The sequence below is a fragment of the Tasmannia lanceolata genome, unplaced genomic scaffold (assembly GCF_043159265.1).
Source record: "Tasmannia lanceolata isolate RefF3 unplaced genomic scaffold, GAP_Taslan_0.1 ptg000023l, whole genome shotgun sequence".
NCBI lineage: Eukaryota > Viridiplantae > Streptophyta > Magnoliopsida > Canellales > Winteraceae > Tasmannia > Tasmannia lanceolata.
In genome coordinates, this window is record NW_027518700.1 from 34223036 (window position 1) to 34244966 (window position 21931).

A 21931-nucleotide genomic window follows, 5' to 3' on the forward strand; every position below is an offset into this window, starting at 1 on the left:
GCATGCGGCTTAGCTATTGAAGAAGTTGATGCTCATGGTTTACTAATAGGTGATGATGGTGTTAATCTGGATGAAGATATTGGAGAATGGGCCGAGACAGATGTGAATGACAGAGATGAGGTTAGCAGTGGTACATTTAGTACACCCAAGAGGGTTGATGGTGAGAAGGGTGTTGTAAATATGCCATTTGTGGGGCAAGCGTTTGATAGATGGGAATCTGCCTATGAGTTTTACAATGCTTATGGGCTAGCCACTGGGTTTGGGGTATGGAAGTGGAGTACATCCTCTTCAATGAAAACAAATGTGGTTATATCGAGAACGTTTGTATGTGACAGAGAGGGGGTGAAAAGGGATAAGGGCAAGATAGATAATGTCAAGGAAATGAGGGATCGTCGCGCTGTGAGAGTAAATTGTAAAGCTAGGATGATCATCAAACTTAGAAATGAGAAGTGGGTTGTGAGTACTTTTGAAGACATCCATTCTCATGAGCTGACCTCCCCACTGAAAACCAAAATGCTTCGTTCCCACAACCGATTTCATAAGGGTGAAGTGTTAAGGTTTTGATAGATTGTCTCAATGAGACACAAATGGCAAAGTCTAGGATCGCAAAAGCCATTAATTCGACTCAGGATGGAGTAACAGGTGGGCTCTCAACAAATCAAGTTATTGCCCATTTGAGAGCAAAACGGAAGAACAATTTGGGGCAAGAAGCAGTCTTAGTGGCCAACCATCTGCAAAAGAAACGGTCGGAAGACCCAAACTTCTTTTTCTCGATGGAGTTAGACACAGATGGGACCTTTCGATCCATGTTCTGGGCTGACGCTAGGGCGAGGGATGCGTACATGACATTCAATGATGTCATTGTTTTTTTATGTTACCTACAAAACAAATAGACTCTCTCTGCCATTTGCACCGTTTACAGGAGTGAACCACCACAGACAGTCGACTCTATTCGGATCTGCGCTGCTAGCCGACGAGACGGATGAGACATTTTGTTGGGTATTTGAGCAGTGGTTGACGTGCATGCATGGTAAAGCTCCGGGTGCAATAATAACCGATATGGACTTGGCTATGAAAAAAGTAATTAAAAGAGTTTTTCCAGATACAAGCCATAGGTTTTGCGAGTGGCACATATGGAAGCATCTACTTGAGAAAGTTGTAAAAATGCGGGATACCGATAGTGATTTTTATCGTGATTATAATCGCTGTTTTCATTCAAAAACAATAGAGGACTGTGAGGACAAATGGCAACAATTGGTGGTCAATTATGAAATTGGTGGTAATGAATGGTTGTGTAGGATGTGGGAGCAGCGAGAGCATTGGATGCGGACATATTGGAGGACCACTTTCACTACAGGCACGAAATCAAGTCAGCGCAGCGAAAGCATGAATTCCTTCTTCGACGGATATGTGAACAACAACACTGGCTTAAATGAGTTCTTGAATGCCTATGAAAGGGCACTTGTTCAACGCCGTAAAACTGAAGCCGAAGAAGATTTTAAGTCAAAATATTTTATTCCTAAGATGCAAACGAATAGCCCACTAGAAGAAGAGGCCGGTAAATTCTATACGAGTATTATCTTTAACAAATTTCAGGATGAGTTGAAGGGTAGTACCAACTGTTGGCATGATTTTTTGAGCAGTGAAGGGACAATGGAAGAGTATTCTGTAGGTCTCAAAAATGATTAGAAGAGTAGATGGTGCAGGGTACAGTATGATGATTCTAACGGAGTGACCGCGACATGTGAGTGCGCTATGTTTGAGATGGAAGGGATATTATGTCAACATATCCTTCATATTTTTTACCTTAAACAATTGAGAAAGATCCCTGAGCGTTACATGTTAAGGAGGTGGTCTATTGAGGCAAGAGATCGAGGGAGGGGGGTATATTACCTACAAGCACACAAGAGAGTAATGGCATGAATCCGTTTAAGAGGTGGTGCTTAATCTCAACATGGCAACGACTTATAGATGGACCAGGTAAGAGGGAAGATATAATGAAAAGGATGGAAGATTTTTGCAGTGCACTTTGGGCTGAAGAAGAAGAAAGGAAGAAAGATGAGTTTGTGCAAAGTGAGTTACCAGTCATTGGTAGCCAAGTCCAATCTAACATTTGTGTCAGTCAAACACCTGAAATTACAATTCGAGACCCCACAGTTGTAAAGACAAAGGGCCGACCGAAGAATGCTACACGTTTGAAATCTAACATAGAGACCTCTGCAACCCAACCAAAGAAGAGGACGTGCAAATCTTGTGGGGAATAAGGACATTATGCGTTGACTTGTAAAAAGAACTCCAAGGTCTGTACATGATGCGTTTTTAAGTTATAAGTTTCTTACAGCAGAGAAATTATATGGTGTAAGGCCTTACAACAATAAGGCCCTTGTACTCCTTAAACTATTCCTTAATAACAATTTTTTTTTTTTTGTAATAGAAACTAAAACGAAAGCGGCCAAGGAAAGAAGAGGGAGAGGAGGAGGAAGAGGAAGATGAGCAGGTGGAAGAGTAGACGCCGAGCAGGTTAGTCGGTGTTTTTTTTTTTTTTTTTCGAGTTCATAAATACATGGATGTTATCAGTATCATAAATACATGGATGTTCTATCCTTGCAGGCATTTTGGGCTGAGAAGAGTTATCAGAACCTGCTGCTGCTGCTTTTTTTGGGTGTCGATGGCTGATGCTACATTACTAATGAAGAAGAACTACTGCTGCAATTGATTTTGTTTTATTGGGACACTTTTTTTCGTTGGCATTGTGTGAAGTGCTTATATGTTTGTATTTGATGCCAACTGTTGCCATTGTATGATGAGAATAAGATTTTCAGTATTGTTTTCCACACATCACCGTGAGTAAATCTATCAATATCAAACTTTGTTATTGGTTCTTTATTTGTGTTTTTCTAGTGCTGGTATACATGTTTTTCTGGCCAAGGTATAATTTCTATCCACTTCCACTTCGTATTTGTGCATTAGAAGTGTAGCTATCTACTTTGGTCTATCGTCCCAGATGAAGAGCATGGACAGAGTCTTCCCTTTCATGTAAGCCTTATAAGGATATAGATTGTTGTCGCACCCTGCGCCCAGGAGGGGGAAGGGAGCGGGAGAATGCCTATCTCATTTTCTACCTTCCTGTGCAACCTTGTTTCTTCTTTCTTATTTTCATCATATGTTTTATTTTATTTTTCTATCATGCTCTATTCATTGTATGGTCCTAGGGGAAGGTTCGGATGTTCCCCTCTTTCGAGCATGATGTATTTCATGCGGAGGTATGTCCCCTTAGTGACAAGGGACAAACCCCTGAGAAGTGTACAGTGAAATACCCCAAAAGTATAAATAAAATGGAGGAAATAAAGTGGAGGTATAAATACCCGGTCCAGCCCTTGTAAAAAGAGAGCCATAAATACCCTAGAGGGGGTTGGAAGCTTGTTATGTCTAAGAAATATGCATAGTTTTTCTGAATAAAATCCAACATAAAAAATGGAACAATGTTTTAAGTGTGTGTGCATATTCTAGATTAGAGTGTCAGTTAGATTTTCACCAATAGTGTCACTTTCAATCATTTTGAATTTTTCAAGGGATTTACAAATAATATCTGACAAATTGGAGTTATTAGTCAAAGTTGCATTTAATTGGGAAATTTTGGGTTTAATTTGGAAACATCACATTTAATTTTAAAAAAAAAAGTTTCAAACAGGTTAAACAGGGTAACTAAAATTCAAGTTTTTTTCAAGAATTTTTCAATTATTCAGACTAAACACCTTTGCGGGCCCAGATAACTGAAGGAGTGATGTTGTACTTGAGCTTGCCAAATTCGGTTTCAATCGTATACAAATCTTGCAACAGAGAGTGGCATTTGTATTACCATTCATACAACTTTCGACATGAATTTTCAAAAAAAAAATAACAACTTCCGATACGCTCCTATTTTATACGTTAATGTTCCATCACCTATCTAAGATTAGCAAGAGCAATTAAATGAGGCAAGTTGGCAAAAAGGTCAGTAATTCACATTCAAAGCATGAAAATAAGTACATTGCCAACGACACCATCAAGTTTCTCCGTCCATGAAAATAATTACATTGCCAACACCCCCATAATGTTTCAACCCAATTTAAGACTTTGATTTCATGAAAAATAAGGAAAAAAAACCAACAATTCCTAATACTTTATGCATCCAAATTTCATTCTTCAACATGGTATTTTCATTCTTTAACATGGTATTTTCATTCTCCAATGCGTTCACACGGTCTTCGATCGTCCTATTCTTGGCATTTCCTTCTCTTCCATTGTAAGGCCTTGACACCCTGCCAACCTCAGTCCCGTATGAATCAACGTCAGCCCAACGAAAATATCTACATTTGCTGCCCTGAACATTGGTTACACATTAGAATTCTCACAAGTCGCATAAAAGAAGACTAAATTACAAAAAATGAATGTTTACTGACCCAAGGCATATTGCAACTGTAGTATGGGCGGCCTCTATTTCCGTTTACGTTACTTTTGGTAATTTTCAACACCCCTGGCTGCTCACATAGACAGGTCTTGGACGTTGCTTGTACACTAGATGAATTACCATTGTTGGTGCTTGAGGAAGCCATCATGATAGTTTCTCTTACATGGAAAATAAGAGAATGTCAGCAAAATAACTACGTTGTTCAAACAACATTGGATCAATTAATTCATCAATTAACAAGAGCAGCATCATCATGACATAACATTGTGTATTTGGTAAAACAAAATGAAATCACCTCCAAGCGTAAAGCACTAAATCAGAAAATGGTAAGAAAGGGTTTTCAGAAACAAAGGTTTTTTTTCCACGGGCCACAAATCTTATTTTAATAGAGGGATTCTAGGAAAGCTCTATAGGTCATTTCCTACTGATATCAGCCATGTAAAAAGGCCTTACAAACCAGTCTTGTGTTTTGACTCTATATGGTCAAATGAAAATAACACCATCTAACTTAATGGTTAGCCAAAAACAGGGGGACCCAAAGTCCATCAATTGATACTACAAGCCCACATATGGGCACATCATCACACAACAACAATTTAATATAAACTAAGGGACAACTAGAGAGGGAAAGAGTACTCACCCACAACTGATATTCTTCTTGTTCTCATGCAATGCCATCGAAATATCCTTCCATCATGGATTAACTTTTCATTACCCAAATACCAAAATAACATCATTGTTGAATTTTCTGTACGCAAATTAAATTATGTCTAGGCCATCTTTAGTAACCATGACATTTTTCCCATGGAATATTAGTTTAAGAAAAAGAAACCCTAGATTTTAACAAAAAGAAACCCTAACTCCATGTCTTCAATCGAAATAAAAATTCAAACCCTAACTCCATGTCTTGAATCTACACAAAAATACAAACCCTAACTCCATGTCTTCAATCTACACAAAAATACAAACCCTAACACCATGGTCTTGAATCCAAACCCCTTTAATCCATAAATAAACAAATAAAAAATTTATAATAGCATTATACCGAAAAAAAATTGAAAAAAAAGGAAAGGCAGTGATGTACGATTAGTCCAAAGAAAAAAAAACAGAAACCCTAGATAAGTTTTTCTCCAAATAAAAAAAAAACCAAACCCAAATGTTACAGACGAGTTACAGAAGAGGCTCGAATCCGTAACATTTGGGTTTTTTCTTCTTGCGTGAGAGAGCAGCCACCAAATAAAACAAAACAAAACACATACTTAAACAGTTGAATGAAAAAAAAAACCATTTAAAATGATACAAACTCTTGAATGAAAACCCCCCTTGAATCATATACAAACCCCCCTTAAAGCCATTTAAAAAGAAAAAAAACCCTTGAATGAAAAACCCCTTCAATCAAAACCAAAAAACGAAAAAAAAAACCAAACCCTTGAATGAAAACCCCTTTTACCCATAAAAAAATGACAAAAAAACCCTAGCATAGCAGTTTATACGAGAAAAATAAACTAAAAAAGACATACCTGTGCGTCGGAGAACTCCCTTGGCGCCCGTCGCGACGGAGGTGGCGCCCGGAGAAGGTTTGAGGGAGGGATCTATGACGTGTAGAGAGAGAGAGAGAGAGAGAGCTTCGTCTTCTTCTCGTTTTAGAAAACCCAAAAGCAGAGAAGAGGCTCGAATCTGTAACATTTGGGTTTTTTCTTCTTCGGATGTATGTAAGTGGGACCCGGTCAAACAGCCAATGGGAGTGTTTTTTAAAACTCAAGTGTACCAAATTTTTGAACGGCCAAGTGTATAATCCTTTCTCTCTCTCTCTCTCTCTCTCTATATATATATATATATATATATATATATATATATTATATGCACATAATTAGGGGGAGCATGTGTTGCTAGGATGTCTCACCACACCACCTCATTTGATATCATTTGAGTATCCTTAGCAAACATGTAGTTGTAGCCCAAGGGTTTTTTTTCAACTATTCACTTCTCAAACCCTTGGTGACTTGTATTGGACAGTCCTTTGGATTCATACTTTGTACGAGTCTTGAGCAAAGTGGGAGCTATATATATAATATCTGTTCTTTTTATCTTGTCATATGTTGTTTGATATGTATACTTCATTACATATGATAAATGCACTCATTTGGAGCCCCATTGCTCCATTTGTGTTGCAGTTGTCTTATGCTTTCATTTTGAGACTGTTTCTCACTTATGACAAGTTCCCTTAGCCTGAGCCTCAATGTCACATCATTTTAGGCTTTTGACTTATCTTGGTTATGGTCATATGACTATCATGTCTGCCAATGATAAGCATCTTGTTCTAGAGTTCAATTTTGAAATCTCTCTAGAACTCTTCTTCATAGGTTAGTGCTCCATTTGATAATCTCATTTCTTATGAAGTCATACACTTATCATGTGGGTTATAAGTCATTTGCACTCAATTTCTATGATAAGTTTATTTGGCTATGCTCTTACTATTACATCTATAGCTATTTTACATTGTCATGCCTTGCCTTCTAGGTTTTATCTAAGACCAATGACAAATACATAGGGGGAGAGCCTAATTGTCATACTCTCATCTTTATATGAACTATTGTGATGTGCTCACAATGTTCATTGCTCCCCATTATTGTGCTAAAATGTAAGTCTTATTGATTAAAAAAAACTGCTTATCTTTCACTATGCTTGATTTTTCTTCTTCAATCTTTATGATAAGCATTATATGAGCTTAAATGTCATATCATAATTGTTTTCATGGGTCATAGAGGTAGTTTGTAGTATACACCATTTACATATGCCCATTAACATACTAAACATAGGACTGTTTCACACTGTCACATTGTATCTCTATGTTTGATTATTCTTATTATGCATATTTTACTTTAAACATCTCGTATTCATGATAAGTAGATAGGGGGAGTCATTATGACACCATAGTTTGAACTTTAACAGTTAAATTCCTTCCTTTTTGCTGCTGCCAAAAGGGGGAGAATTTTGAAATTTATTAGGCAGTCCATAGTCTATATGCATTGTTTGCTTTCTTTTGTCATATTATATTTGTGCATATAGTGAGGGGGAGCTATGATCTATTGTTATATCAATTGATGCTTATTTATCTATTATTTTGATATCTCCTGCCTCCTAATCAATTTTTATTTGCTATCATCAAAAAGGGGGAAAATATAAGCCCAAGGGTTCCCATGGGTTCAATCATTCATCTGTACCTTCTTGTTTTGATGCTAGCAAACCAAAATTGATTAGTCCTTATGGACTAATGTGTTGCTTTGTAGTGTTGTGCCTTAGACAGGAAATTCACATGTCATATCGCCATTACTCAACTCAACACATCGCTTGCGGATCCACATACACATGAACCAAAGAGCTTGTACATACACTGAAGACATCGTCCTTGGAAGATGTTCAAGTCAAGAGCTCAAGTCAAAGATCCCTCAAGCATGTCTAGTAAGTGCTAGAAGAAGCTTGGAGATGAACTAGCATTGGTGACCACCTCATGTCCCATTGAAGTTGTCCAAGAAATGGAGGAAGTCGCATGAACCAAAGCAAGTTGAAGAGTTCACTCTCAAGTCAAGGATGTCCAAGAAAGTGCCAAGAAGCGAAGACATTCCAAGAAGACTCAAGGTTCTATATTTTTATATTGTATTGGAGTACTCTTAATTTAAATTATTTGCACTTTCAAAAAGGTTTTCAAAATGATTTTCATACACTAAATTAATATCTTTGGAAACCATCTACACTCCCCAAAATATATTTGAAAACCTTGGACAAAAGCCCAAAGACCATAGCCCAAGTCCCTGGGATTTTTAACTTTAAAATGAAATTTTAAACAGGGCCGGTCGACCGGGGTTTCTCGAGCGACTGCGGTAAGGTGGCTAGAAATCCAGCACCTACCAAATCTTAGCGGGCCCTCCCAGGCGACCGCGGATGTGTTTCAGGAAATCCAGAAACAATCCAGCATGGTTGGGCCGGTCGACCGCCATAGGGCCGGCCTACCGCAAATAGGGATCTGGACAAAAATAAAAAAGTCCAGGTTGCTCTCGGCTGGCGACCGCAATAAACTCGGTCGAACGCGGCGATAGAAATTTCAAAATAAAAAGAGAGCGCCCGATAGGGCGGGCTATCGCAACACCTCGGTCGACCACGCTGGTATCGAAATGTAGCCGTTGGGACTTAAACGGCAAGTTTTCCTTAGCTAGTTATTTACTGTTTTGCCCCCAAACGGACATATTTTCAAATTGGCTATTTATACCCTATCCTAGACCTACTAAACAACCTTTTGACAAATCATTTTCAAATCTATTGAACCTAAACTTTCAAATCTAAAGGTTTTTAGTTTATCCTCTTCATGCTTTGATTTGTCCATCTTTCATTTATCAAGAGGATCTCCATAAGGCTTTACATTTGTTATTCTTTTGGAGAGTGGTGAGCTATCATCTTTGTAATCCGCCTATCAAGAGGCTTTGGAAGAGTTTTCTTTTTTGTTCTTCATTGTATTGAGGGTCTCCGATTCAGCCCGTTAAGAAAGGTGAATCTTGGAGTTGTGAGAGGGGCTTTCGCTTCGGCCTTTAAAAATTGAAGCTTGATTGTAAGAGGGTCTACGATTCGGCCTGGTAACAAAGGAGAATCCAGAGCTAGAGGGTTTGTCCCCTCGGAGGCGGAGAAGACGTTTGTAAAGCTTGGAGATTCGGCATATAGAATCTCACCATTAGTGGAGTACCCAAGGAGCTAAACTTGGAAGAGTGGAGTCGGTCTTGTTGATAGACCGAACCACTATAAATCTCGGTGTCTTCATTGTGGTGTGCATCTCCTTCTTCTCTCCTTCTCTTTGCGATTGGTGATTGTAGACACCCCATTTTGCTCTGCTTTAATCAACAAAGAAGTTAGTATCCTTGTTATCAGTCTTTTTCAGTGTTTCCCATTCCCATGTCCGTCCCTTATGCTTTCTCAATCTTTCCGATCATTTCCGAAATGTTCCGCATTTTTCTCTTCGCTAAGTGTTGAGAGGGGTTATTCACAAGAATCCGAGCAAAGGAACTTGGACCCGTCGGTGGGCCCACATTGAACATTTGCTTAAATTTGGACCAACCAGGGGACCCACAATAATTTATTACATGGGGTAAATCTAGCATTGCGGTGTCGATAACGATTTGCTTAATGCTATAAGTGAAATTCCAAAGGGTGAGAATTTTGACAGATGTATATTGAGGCCAATCAATCAGGCGGCTCGGATCAGCCTACAAAAATGATTTGGGGAGCACAATCCATTTATGCCACAGCCCATAAAGCGGATCAATGGTTCGGATTGTTCTATAATTTGCGGGGCGCAACTCGTCTTTTTTTTTTTTCTTTTTTTTTCGCCCGATCAATTGGGTGGTGAGGATCACCTCATGACCCTCCTCTCCTCCTCATGTGGTCTCTCTTTTTCCCAATTTTCCCCACCTAGTTGCACAAGCTAACCTGCCCCACTCGTTTCAACCCAGTACAACCCGAACCGAACTACGTCGACTCTGATCCCAGTGAGGCTTGGGTACGTAGGCAGCTTGGATGTCTGATGGCATACCAACCGCGAGTCGGCACTACAACAAATTGTGGTGTTTTGTACATTAATCTTCTTGTAAATGCTTAATCAAATCACTTAGGATTTTTCATGAAATTAGAATTTTAGGAGAACTGTCACTTAGATTGAATCCAGACAAATTAAGAAATCAAGATACACATTTAGGATTCACACTGAAATTAGATCATAGGATGCATGTCACTTAGTTCGCACATTGACATAGAGTTGAATGAGCCATTTAAAATAAATTTAAAAGAGTTAACTTTTGAAATTGAAGACCGGTTATCGGGCAGGGATGGTGCATGTGGTGGATAACTCCCCATACCTTCCATTCTTGTAACCAGGTAACGAGTCTAGATTTCTGGTTAATCATGGGTCCTAGATCTCACATCTAGGTGGCTACTCTGTCAGTCTCTTTTGTGTGGAATTCGGATTGCCTTAGTGATCCCAAGTTCACATTAAAGATGAATTAAAATCAATAATAAAAATGCACACGCCAATCGCGTGGGTACGAGAGACCAAGAGAAGGCATGGCTGCTCGCGCCCCACCCCTCTCGCGGGATCGGGTCCCACAGTTTGGCGACTCTGCTGGGGACCACCTAACTTCATTAAAATATCAAAAGATAATTCATTTGAATTTATTTTAATTGGCTCATAAAAACTCTATCTCTTTTATGTTTGCTAGATTAGTTTGTTTGTCTTGTTTTATTTTCTCATCACATTTTACTCCAACTTAATCTAACAAAACCTGAAGGCATCATAGATTGCGCGAACTTATTGCACACACTTACATCACTTGCATCTAAACCCTTGCATCTCACGTGCACACACGTCCTATTTTAGGAACCCAGAGTGTTATCTAGCATGGTTGACTGGGATTTCATCACCTGGTGCCTCTGTGCTAGAGAAGCATTCCACCCTTAGCCTAGCACCTTATGGTGCGTAAACGGATCTCTTGTTCACGTACGGATACGCCGGACACTGGTACAGTATATCGAACATGGATTTGCGCTAAGGGAACTCTTGGCCTTACCCCTAGATTAACCCACACATGCATGTAGTATACGAACACATGTGCATCACGTGTGTGAGCCTAGTTTAGGATATCCTACCCATTTGTGTCTAGATTAGGCCGTAGTCCATCTTCCAATGGCTACGATCGGTTCTTAGGTACACGAACAAAGTCATGAGTCGAGATCCTATCTCCACTCCGCTAGATTAGGATTAGGGTTTGATGCCTTCAGGTAACACTGTTAAAATGTGCGAAGATTAAAAAACTTTCCCTTTGGGGTTAGGATATAAATCTCATTCATTTCCAAAGATCTCATAGGATTAGTCATTCATGATCTATCCGTTGAAAGCAATCCTATGCTATCTCATCCCATCTCTTGATCGTACAATTTTTCAATCTTCCATCATGTGATTCAATCATGTATTCATACTTTCTTTTACTGGCAGGAACTTATCCCAATCTCGTGTTCATATAACCCTGATCATTCTTGTATCCTTTCTCTTGGCTTACAGGCACCATGTCTACTCGTACAAGGATCCGTGGTACATTAAGAGAATCCCATATCTATGCCATAAGTGAGCAAGAGAAAAATCTCTTCGGCTATGTGGCAACCATTAAGCTCGATTGGGGATTACTTTATGCCGCATCAGAATGTTGGGATCCCGATCATCATGTCTTCCGTTTTGGCAACCAAGAAATGTGTCCCACCTTTGAAGAATGGTGTGCCTTATTGGAATATCCTGTGGATGGCCCTCTAGTGAAGCCATCCTGTGTTCCAGATTACCGTCCTTTGTTCCTTCGCTTAATGAATAATCCAGATGAATCCATGAACTCTTTCATGAAAGGCCAAGAAGTGTCCATGCAACATCTGATTGACATTTACCCTCCTATTGGACACATTGGTGCTGTTGATATTCAAAAAGCCCGACGGCGGGCTTTGAGATTCTGCTCCTTTGCTAGGTTCCTCACTGTCCAGCCTTCTCGCTTTGCGTCAGCTGTTCTTCTGGACCTCGTTGATCAAATGGATCGTGCCGCCAATCCAATTCCTACTATGCTTGCAGAAACCATCAATGGATTGGATGATATGGCTCGTCTTCGTGCCAGCTCAGGTCCAAGTTCTTATGTTCGATCCTTCGTTGGTTCTTTCTCAGGATGTCCTGCTTTACTTCAGGTGTGGTTGTGCCACAAGCTAAAAATCGCAGCTCCTGTGCATTTCGATCATACGTTATACACCTTCAGTGAATGGCGTCATGATGTTTCTTTCGATCACAAAAACGATTGGGTTGAATGGTTAAATTCTCGCCAAGAAGATCAGATTTATTGGCAAATCCCTGGAATCCAAGAAGCCGTCTTCAACACTGGAGAAGCTAACTACGTTTGCCTTCTTGGTCTCAAAAAGACTTCCTTTTATGTTCCTGTTTGAATCCTGCGTCAGTATGGAAGGGAGCAATCTATTGTGCCTCCCCTTCGTCATTTTTATCCGCCTGAGGATCTCAAGCCCAAGATTGTCAAAGCTGTTTCATCTGCTTGGGATGTCAGGATCATCAAACCTCTAAAAGAGTCAGCTGAGCAAGATTTTCGTACAAAGAAGAAATCTAAAAAGAATGCTTAGTTCCATGTTTAATCTTATCCGTTTATCTTTGAAAGAATGAATCATGTACTCAAGCTTTAATGATTAATCAATAAAGTCTATCTTTCTCTTTCATTATCTTCGTCTATGTGTGTATCATCGTCTGTTCTTCTCTGTGATCTTAAAATATGTTTTTCAAATATTACAGGGCAGTAAACACCATAGCTAACCCCACTGCTCCTTGGGTTCGGGTCTCTTCACGATTGGAGAGGAATTCTGTCTCTCCACCACCCTCTGTGAGAACCCCAGCATCTCCTTCTTTCTCATTCTCACCAATGGCAGATAACCAAGATGGCCTTCCACCTGCTGCTATTACCGATACTCATACCTTGATTCTCCAGCAGCTTCAAGAACTCAAAGAAGAGAACCGAGTTATCAAGGCTCAGCTTTCTGAGAAGTTGGGACCATCGTTGTCCAAGGATAAAGGGCCTATGCACCAAGCAGCTACTTCGGCAGCACCTGCCCAGCCAGTGTTCATCAATATCCCTGATAAAGCCGAAGAAGACTTAGAAAAAGAGCAGTACAGCGAGGATCGCAGTAGGCCTTCTCAGTTCATGGTTGATAAGTTTGTTATGGAGAAATTAGAGACTCTTACCAGGAAAGTTCAAGACATTCAGTTTCAAGACCAGGGTGGTTTCAACCCAAGTGATCTTACATTGTTTCCTGAAATCCGTCTCCCCGCAAGCTTTCAGATGCCAGATTTTGACAAATATGACGGTGTGGGTTGTCCGATCACACATTTGCAAATGTTCACCATCATGTGTCAGCCTCAAGGCTTATCTCCTGAGCAAATGGCTCAATTGTTCCCAGTTTCCCTAACCAAGGTTGTTAGGAGATGGTTCATGGTCCTAGACAAGACTCGTTATAGGACATGGAAGGATATCGGTGAGCAATTCATCAGGCAGTTCAAATATGATGATGGGACCGAAGTCACTAGGAAGGATCTTGAGAGAACCAAGCAGGACTCAAAAGAGTCATTCTTAACTTTCGTCAAGAGATGGAAAAGGTTAGCGGCTCAAATGATGCAGCGTCCCCCAGAAGAGGAGCAAGTCCAGATGATTATGAAGAATATATCCTCTCAGCTCCAATATCATATGTCTCTTCAGTATTATCCAGATTTTAAACACTTCATCAATGCTGGTATGCAAATTGAGGAAGCAATGGCACAAGGAGTTTACAATAGAGGAAACCCCAATTCAAAAGAAGTTAAGACACAGACTCTAGCTAAGATCTCTGAGGTTGATAATGTATCAATGGCTAACCCGTCACGGAACTCTATGGTATTCAAATATACTCAATCAAGGATTGCAGCTCAGCAAAAGCCTAATAGGGAATTCACCCCTCTCCTGTTTCCACCATCTGTCATATTGCAGCAAGGATTGGAATCCGGCGATATCTACTTGCCTCGCATTAAGGAACCTCCTAATCCGCTACCCAGGACAAGGAGAGCGGAAGAGCACTCGATTTTCATCGAGGATCGGGGCATAATACTGATCAGTGCATAACTCTGAGGCATGTGATCCAGAAGTTGATCGATGAGCGCAAGCTACCATTTCAGCAAGCGCCAAATATTGCTGATAGTCCTATAGAAAACCAGGTTGTACCGCCGCTGGATGATGTTTAGGCACTTGGGGTTTGAGAAACTCAGGTTCAGTTGCAGTGATAGAGAAGAACCAGAAGTTAAAAGGCACTTGTTATGATGATGATTCAGTTTTCGCCGAGCCTCTAAAGCCAGACAATTGCAGCAGTCTTAGTCCTTTTGTTATTTTAATTAAGTCCAGTCATGATGTCAAGTCCAGTTATTAAGTGCAGTCTTCTAAAAGTTTGAATAAATTTCTAGTCCAGTTGAGTCGTTTCTTACTTTTATTTTTGAGTCAAGAGTGTGAATTCTGAGTCTGTTCAGGATAAGTCTTATCAGATGTGGTCTTTTTTTCAATTCAATGAAACTTGCTTTCTCTATACATTCCAACGTGTTCTTCTAACTTTAATAACCAATGAGAATAATACTCCCTCCTCAAATGAGGAAGAAGATGCCGACGAAACTCCTCTTGAGTTGCAGCCTATGCTCAAACAAGAGGAGGAGCGCCGAGCTCAGCCTCTCAAAGAGAAAATTGAAATGGTAAGCACTGGCACTGAAACTTTGTTTCAGTGAATGCCGATTGAAAATACATTACCCTCTGAAGAATGTGAGGAATTGATAAACCTATTTCGAGAATAAAGAGATGGTCCAGTAAGCGCTATCATTAATGCGGAGAAAGACCCAGATAGAAGGTTCAAGAAAGAATGAAGTAAATGTCACATGCTATACAAGGGACATGGATTCGAAACAACTTTCATATCTCCAGTCAATGGCCCTGGTCACAGGTTTCACCGGTGACAATGTAAAGCCATCAAATTCAATATGAAAAGTGCAAGAGCAATCATCTCAGAGCGATCATCAAAATATCAAGGGCCACCGATTCAAGGATGAAATGATGTCCAAAAACCGGTATGCACCCTCAAGGTCAAATTACTTATCAATATCCAGAAGGAAGAAGAATCATTATCTCTTACCGGGAAATGCCGTCAAACTCCGTGAAAAAAAAAAGAAAAAAAATCAGTACCAGAGGGACTCTAGTAACCTATATCGATTCCCAATCTGAACATCGGAAGGCCTCCTTTGGCCGAATAAATCCCAAAATCAGAACCCAACGTCAAAAGAATACCGGTTTGCAAACCCTTCGAGCCTGAATGAAATTTTCTTGAAAACCCATCAGACTAGGGGCATTCGCCCCGAACTACGCGAGACCTGATCCCTACATTGGGGTACGTAGGCAGCTCGGTTAAACCGAGTTCGGTCGATTCAAAAATAAAAATAAAAAATTTAATCCTTTCAGAAGAAAGAGGGACAAGTTCCAAAAGAAGATAAGTCAATCATTCCAGAAAGAAAAGAAAAAAGAAAAATCAATTAACCTTCAAACAATTTATCTTCAAACAGGGGGCATTCGCCCTGAACTACGCACGACCTGATTCCTACCCTGGGATACGTAGGCAACCTGTTCACAGGTTCGGTCGAAATCTTTGTTTAATCTTAAGTCATTCTTTGAAAAACCCTATCCTACCTATAAAGTCCTTCTGGTGTTCAGAATTAACGATATAGGTCCCGAAACACAAAAAGTGAAAAAAAAAAAAACGGAGCGGAGTTTGAAGATCTGCTAGACTGAAAACTTGAAAGGGCGGTCTAGGCAAAATTTAAGATCATTCCCCTACTAAGTTGAAAACCCGAAAAAGCGGCTTAGGTAAAAGCTAAGGGGATAGCCTGCTGGATCGAAAACCTAGAAAGGTGGTTCAGGCAAAAGTTAAGGCTAACACGGTCCGCCAAGTTAAAAACCCCGAAGAGGTGACTTGGTCACGGTAAGAGAATCATCATAAGAAGGTTACAGCCGGTATTAAGATTGAAGAAGAGAAAAGAAGTTCGAGCAAGCTTAAATGTCATCCAAGAAACTTGGGGGCATTGAAACCAAGCAATCCTAGCAGTGGTAATCAAATTCTAAGAGCATTACTGTTTTTTTTTAAAAAAAAAATTCCAGTTCTTATCAATTGAGAAACTACTCTTTGAAAGGCTAGACTTACCAAACAAAATGATAACTAAGTCAGGAGCATCACTGTGTACCAGTCCAGTCAGTCCATTCCTGTTCGTTTTAGCCCATTCTTTCAGAAACTTCCCGTTCATCCAATAGTGTCTTTTACCATCTTCCCCTTTTTAGTAGAGTCAATCATTGTCCAGTTAGTCAAATGTTGCAACTGTCTCGGTAAAGGATGCCTGGTGTAGCTAACCCCCTGCAATTGTTCCAGAGCTAAGTTAATCGCAGGCAAGGATTTCAGGAGTTAAGAAAAAAAAATCCAGTCTAAGCAAAGTCAGTTCCAGAAGAATCCAGAAGCAGAAAAATCCGAAAAACCAGTTCCCATAAGAAGATCATACCCTAGAAAAGCACCTTGAGCTTGGAAGAGCCTTAGATACAATGGTGGTTGAGCCAGTTTCTCACAAAGATGAACCATTAAGAATTGGAATCTCCTTCCAGTCAGTTGAATATTTGTCTGAATGCTTGTCAAAAGAAGAATCCTCTGTACCAGTGTCCAAATATTCTGAGGTCCCAATTCATATCCCCGGTAAAGAAGATCTTGATCTAAGAAATTTCAAGCCCTGTGATACTTTCGTGTTCATCTTCAGTAAACAATTCAAAATGCTAATAAACTTGTGTAAGAACCAGTTTACTAGTTCACCAATTACCAATTCCTAATTCGCCAGTACCAGTTCACCGATTCCAGTATTCCAGTATTCCACTTCCAGTATCCAATATTCCAATATTCCAGTTCCAGTATCCAGTATTCTAGTATTCCAGTTCCAATATCCAGTACTCTAGTATTCCAGTTCCAGCATCCAGTATCCAGTTTCAATTCCAGTATTCCAGTATTTCACTATGCCAGTTCTAGTCTCCAGTTCCAGTATCCAATATTCCAGTATCATAGTTCTACTGTCTAGTATCTCTATCACCAATATTCCAGTGTTCCATTTTCCAGTACTTGTATTCCTGTTCCCAGTATTTCGGCACTCCAATTCCAACATCCAGTTCCAGTGTCCGAAAATCCAGTGTTTCAGTACTCTAATTCTAGTATCCGGTATGTCTTCGTTCTAGAGTTCCGGTTCCCGATGTTTAGATTAAGATTTCAGTCTCCAGTTTTCAGTTCTACATCCAGTGATCAAATTCCAATCCCAATTGAATCAATCAAAATGTCAATCTAATCTAATCCCCAGTTCACCAATTATCAAGTTTTGACTCTCCAGTTTTCTAGTAATCAAGTTCTACAATTCCCAGTGAACTGGCTCCTTAACTCCTCAGTTTTTTGATTCTCCGGTTATCTGACTATTGAGTCTCTTAATCATCCAGTTCTCCAAATTTTTAGCTCTGTAAATATCCAATCCCTAAATTTTCTACTTCTCCAGTTTTCCAATTCTTCAGTTATTCCAATCTTCAATTCTCCAGTTCCAAGTCATCTAGTCTTCCAATTCTCCGGTCCACCCATTGTTTGATTATTCAGTTCTCCAGTTCTCAAGTCCTTAAGCCTCTAATCCTCCGATAATCGAGTCCTCCAGTGGTTTAGAATAAAAGATTTTTGATATATGTTCAAGTTCTAGGGTTTCATCTAAGGTCTTGCATTATGTTAAGTTGCATTGTGTCTAGAGAGTCCTTTGTCGATTAAAGCCACGCAAAATGGTTCTGTCATTTTTGCTTTGATATTCGATGACTACGTCATCTCTACCAAAGAGGGGCATCTGTAGACACCCCATTTTGCTCTGCTTTAATCAACAAAGAAGTTAGTATCCTTGTTATCAGTCTTTTTCAGTGTTTCCCATTCCCATGTCCGTCCCTTATGCTTTCTCAATCTTTCCGATCATTTCCGCAATGTTCCGCATTTTTCTCTTCGCTAAGTGTTGAGAGGGGTTATTCACAAGAATCCGAGCAAAGGAACTTGGACCCGTCGGTGGGCCCACATTGAACATTTGCTTAAATTTGGACCAACCAGGGGACCCACAATAATTTATTACATGGGGTAAATCTAGCATTGCGGTGTCGATAACGATTTGCTTAATGCTATAAGTGAAATTCCAAAGGGTGAGAATTTTGACTGATGTATATTGAGGCCAATCAATCAGGCGGCTCGGATCAGCCTACAAAAATGATTTGGGGAGCACAATCCATTTATGCCACAGCCCATAAAGCGGATCAATGGTTCGGATTGTTCTATAATTTGCGGGGCGCAACTCGTCTTTTTTTTTTTTTCTTTTTTTTTCGCCCGATCAATTGGGTGGTGAGGATCACCTCATGACCCTCCTCTCCTCCTCATGTGGTCTCTCTTTTTCCCAATTTTCCCCACCTAGTTGCACAAGCTAACCTGCCCCACTCGTTTCAACCCAGTACAACCCGAACCGAACTACGTCGACTCTGATCCCAGTGAGGCTTGGGTACGTAGGCAGCTTGGATGTCTGATGGCATACCAACCGCGAGTCGGCACTACAACAAATTGTGGTGTTTTGTACATTAATCTTCTTGTAAATGCTTAATCAAATCACTTAGGATTTTCTATGAAATTAGAATTTTAGGAGAACTGTCACCTAGATTGAATCCAGACAAATTAAGAAATCAAGATACACATTTAGGATTCACACTGAAATTAGATCATAGGATGCATGTCACTTAGTTCGCACATTGACATAGAGTTGAATGAGCCATTTAAAATAAATTTAAAAGAGTTAACTTTTGAAATTGAAGACCGGTTATCGGGCAGGGATGGTGCATGTGGTGGATAACTCCACATACCTTCCATTCTTGTAACCAGGTAACGAGTCTAGATTTCTGGTTAATCATGGGTCCTAGATCTCACATCTAGGTGGCGACTCTGTCAGTCTCTTTTGTGTGGAATTCGGATTGCCTTAGTGATCCCAAGTTCACATTAAAGAGGAATTAAAATCAATAATAAAAATGCACACGCCAATCGCGTGGGTACGAGAGACCAAGAGAAAGCATGGCGGCTCGCGCCCCACCCCTCTCGCGGGATCGGGTCCCACAGTGATTGGTAATATCTAATCCCTAATTATATTGTCTTGCTTAATTAACAAGGGTTAGATTTAAATTACTTGAAATTGATAAATTGATTTTAATAATCCATTTAATTAAGACAAAAATTTTATTTAGCCAATTCACCCCCCCCCCCCCCCCCTCTTGGGTTGCCTACTTGTATTTCATAGACTCATTTGTAGTAATCGTATAAATCAAAGAGTTATTTTTACTTGGGATGGGCTAGATCATCTGCAAGTTTGGTAAGAAACAGAGGAAACCGAGGCAATATATGCTCTAAGGAAGACAAAGAGATATAGGAAATAGAGTTATAAATGGGTAAATGAGTAGGTATTCCAAATTACCCATGTGTACCTGGAAAAGATAAAGACATCTTATGTGTCCAAGAAAATTGTTAGGACAATGAGATTAATCCCTGCCGTTTATCAACCCACAATTAATTATTGAAGAGATTAGTTGCTGCCAAATGACCACGATATCCTCAATCCAAGCCAACAAGATGTAGACATTTCAAAATTTCCAAAGTTACACCAGTTTCGCATTGAGTTGGAAAAATCTACAAAAATTGCAAACAAATAATAATTTTAAAGTCGCAACATAAAAGGGAAATAAAGAAGCAAATGGCCCCAACACCTGTCTCAAGAATTTACTGACTAAAATAACTGCAGAGATTGCTTCCTAGATGTGAGGGGTTCCATGAAAAATAAGCAAAGATTACATTCCAACAATCAATGTGGTTGAGTTCTGCTGCCACCATGTGAAGTTCTGAACAGGTGTCTCATTGGTCAAGTAGCAACTAACAAAAGAGAAATTTACAAGGGGCATGTCATTTCTTCCTACTGATGTTTGAAACCTCAATTGTGAAGTTCCTAGTCATGAAGCACATAGCGATAGTAAGGGGCTACTATGGCCATGGTGCCTCAATCACTGGCTCAACAGCAACAAAAGGAAAATAATTTTTATATCTTTAGAGAACATACTACTTCAATGGATTGAAGAGAAATTTCTTGAAAGTGAGTTCTTTCTAAGAAAGCCAAAGAAGAAAATGGCATATGCAGCATATCGTCTAATGACTAATATTTTATGAACTTTTAGCCTCTAATCTTAGATAAATTTTCGAGGAATTAAATCTGATTATTTGTATATTTTTCACAAATGTGAAAGATAGCCAAATGCAAAGAAAAACAACAAACATATAGTTAAACTTTTACAAGACATTTAAAATGTAGGACCAAAATAATTTGCAATACAAAACAAACAACAGCAAATTTCAGAAGAGCAGATACTATAAGCGTTGTGCATAATCTGGCTAAGATAGATGCATTTTTTTATTTTCGCAGTTAATCTCATTAAGATAGATGCAGTTAAACTCATGTTGTCAATTTATACAATAAATTAAGGCACTGAGACTCATGTTTGATTGTCTCTTGTGCTCGGTTTTTTATTTCCATGTGTTCAATGATGCATACTGATCATTGCTAAATAACCATATATTATACCTTCCTTCGTGATAATTTGGTTTAGCCTTCCTAATTAAGAAACAATCAAAGTATCACATTTGAGTCTGGAAACCAAAAGAGGTAAATCTATCAAAGCAAAGAATAAATATAATTTTTCCTCATTTTTTGTAGAAAATCCTGAGAGAGAGAGAGAGAGTTTTTACATTTTCGATACGAAAAAAGCTTTACCAGCCCTCCATTAACTTGAATCAATACCCTCGTTCTAACTGATTCCTGCAACAAATCGTGTGAAATTTATTATATTAGCCTTAAATAGAGAGAGATGATGAAGTATCCACATTTGAAACGTTAGAATTCAATTAAACCATATATATGGGTTGGTCTGATATCAAAACCTGAGTATGGGTCCTGTTTATGAGCTCACAAATAGAATGATCTCAGATTTTGGGTGCTGTAAAAAGAAAAAGAAAGAAGGAAAAGAGGCAGAAAGTGAAATGTACCCGGACTCCAACAACATCGAAGAAGACAATTCGCATTCCAGCAGGAATTATGGGATAGACAAGAAACAGATGCTCTTCTTTCTTATTACTCCCAAGTCCTCTACAACACCACCCGTCCCCATTCAGCTTGTAACTAGCATCATCCTAACATGTTAGTAGAATTTCATATGGTGGGGGAATGAGATTAGGGTTTCCTATTTTGTAGAGAGAGAGAGAGAGAGAAAGAAAGAGACAGAGAAAGAGAGAGGGAATGAATGTGTAAATAGCAGAACAATGCAAAAAACAAATTTCACCTTTGGTCGAATTTGAAGGTGAAAAAGACCCAGATCTCTCTGTTTTGCTAGAGAAATCAAGCTTGGGAGAAGAAAACGGTGAGGGATCTGCTTGAGTTTCGTGTTGTTTCGGTATTTTCGGGAGACCGAGACTGAAGCCCATTGCATGAGGAAAAGGTGAGTATTTGGCAGAGTCTTCAGTTTCGTGTATTGGGGACTGGGACACGTTCTGAGGGGTGGAGAAACCAAAACCCAGACCAAAACGAATACGACATGCAGATTGAAACACATGGCTTACACCTGGCAGGACTTTTGCATGGCAAGACAGCGATGAAATGGCAAAAATGCCCTGGATAAATCAGGACTTAAGAGGAAGATTTAGAAAACAAGGGCATGGAGTTTTGGCTAAAGATGG

The 21931-nt window shown here is 39.5% G+C and overlaps 1 protein-coding gene and 1 long non-coding RNA gene across 5 annotated transcripts; one reads left to right on the top strand and one right to left on the bottom strand.

Moving 5' to 3' along the window:
* The first annotated feature begins 1059 nt into the window (after positions 1-1059).
* Positions 1060-2676, top strand: LOC143856040 (protein FAR1-RELATED SEQUENCE 5-like). Its single transcript, XM_077366081.1, has 3 exons — positions 1060-1668; positions 2435-2497; positions 2611-2676. Exons 1-3 carry the CDS (start codon positions 1060-1062, stop codon positions 2674-2676), a joined length of 738 nt encoding a protein of 245 aa, XP_077222196.1.
* Positions 2677-3982: 1306 nt separating this feature from the next.
* LOC143856483 (uncharacterized) lies at positions 3983-21722 on the bottom strand. 4 transcript variants are annotated; one of them, XR_013238222.1, is made up of 6 exons: positions 21538-21722; positions 21245-21377; positions 20948-21017; positions 19639-19840; positions 4443-4608; positions 3983-4363 (listed from the first exon to the last, which is right to left on the bottom strand). It is a non-coding gene; the product is annotated as an uncharacterized LOC143856483 (long non-coding RNA). The 4 variants fall into 4 exon arrangements; XR_013238224.1 differs by lacking the exon at positions 19639-19840 and adding an exon at positions 20784-20813; XR_013238223.1 differs by lacking the exon at positions 19639-19840 and adding an exon at positions 20784-20848.
* Between the last annotated feature and the right edge of the window lie 209 nt (positions 21723-21931).

Bases quoted from the DNA above. Each gene is read 5' to 3' on its own strand.
- LOC143856040 (XM_077366081.1), top strand. From the start codon at position 1,060: ATGGACTTGGCTATGAAAAAAGTAATTAAAAGAGTTTTTCCAGATACA. The intron at 1,669-2,434 runs GTAGGTCTCAAA...TTTTTGTAATAG, and splicing joins GGACAATGGAAGAGTATTCT to AAACTAAAACGAAAGCGGCC. The intron at 2,498-2,610 runs GTGGAAGAGTAG...CTATCCTTGCAG, and splicing joins AGGAAGAGGAAGATGAGCAG to GCATTTTGGGCTGAGAAGAG.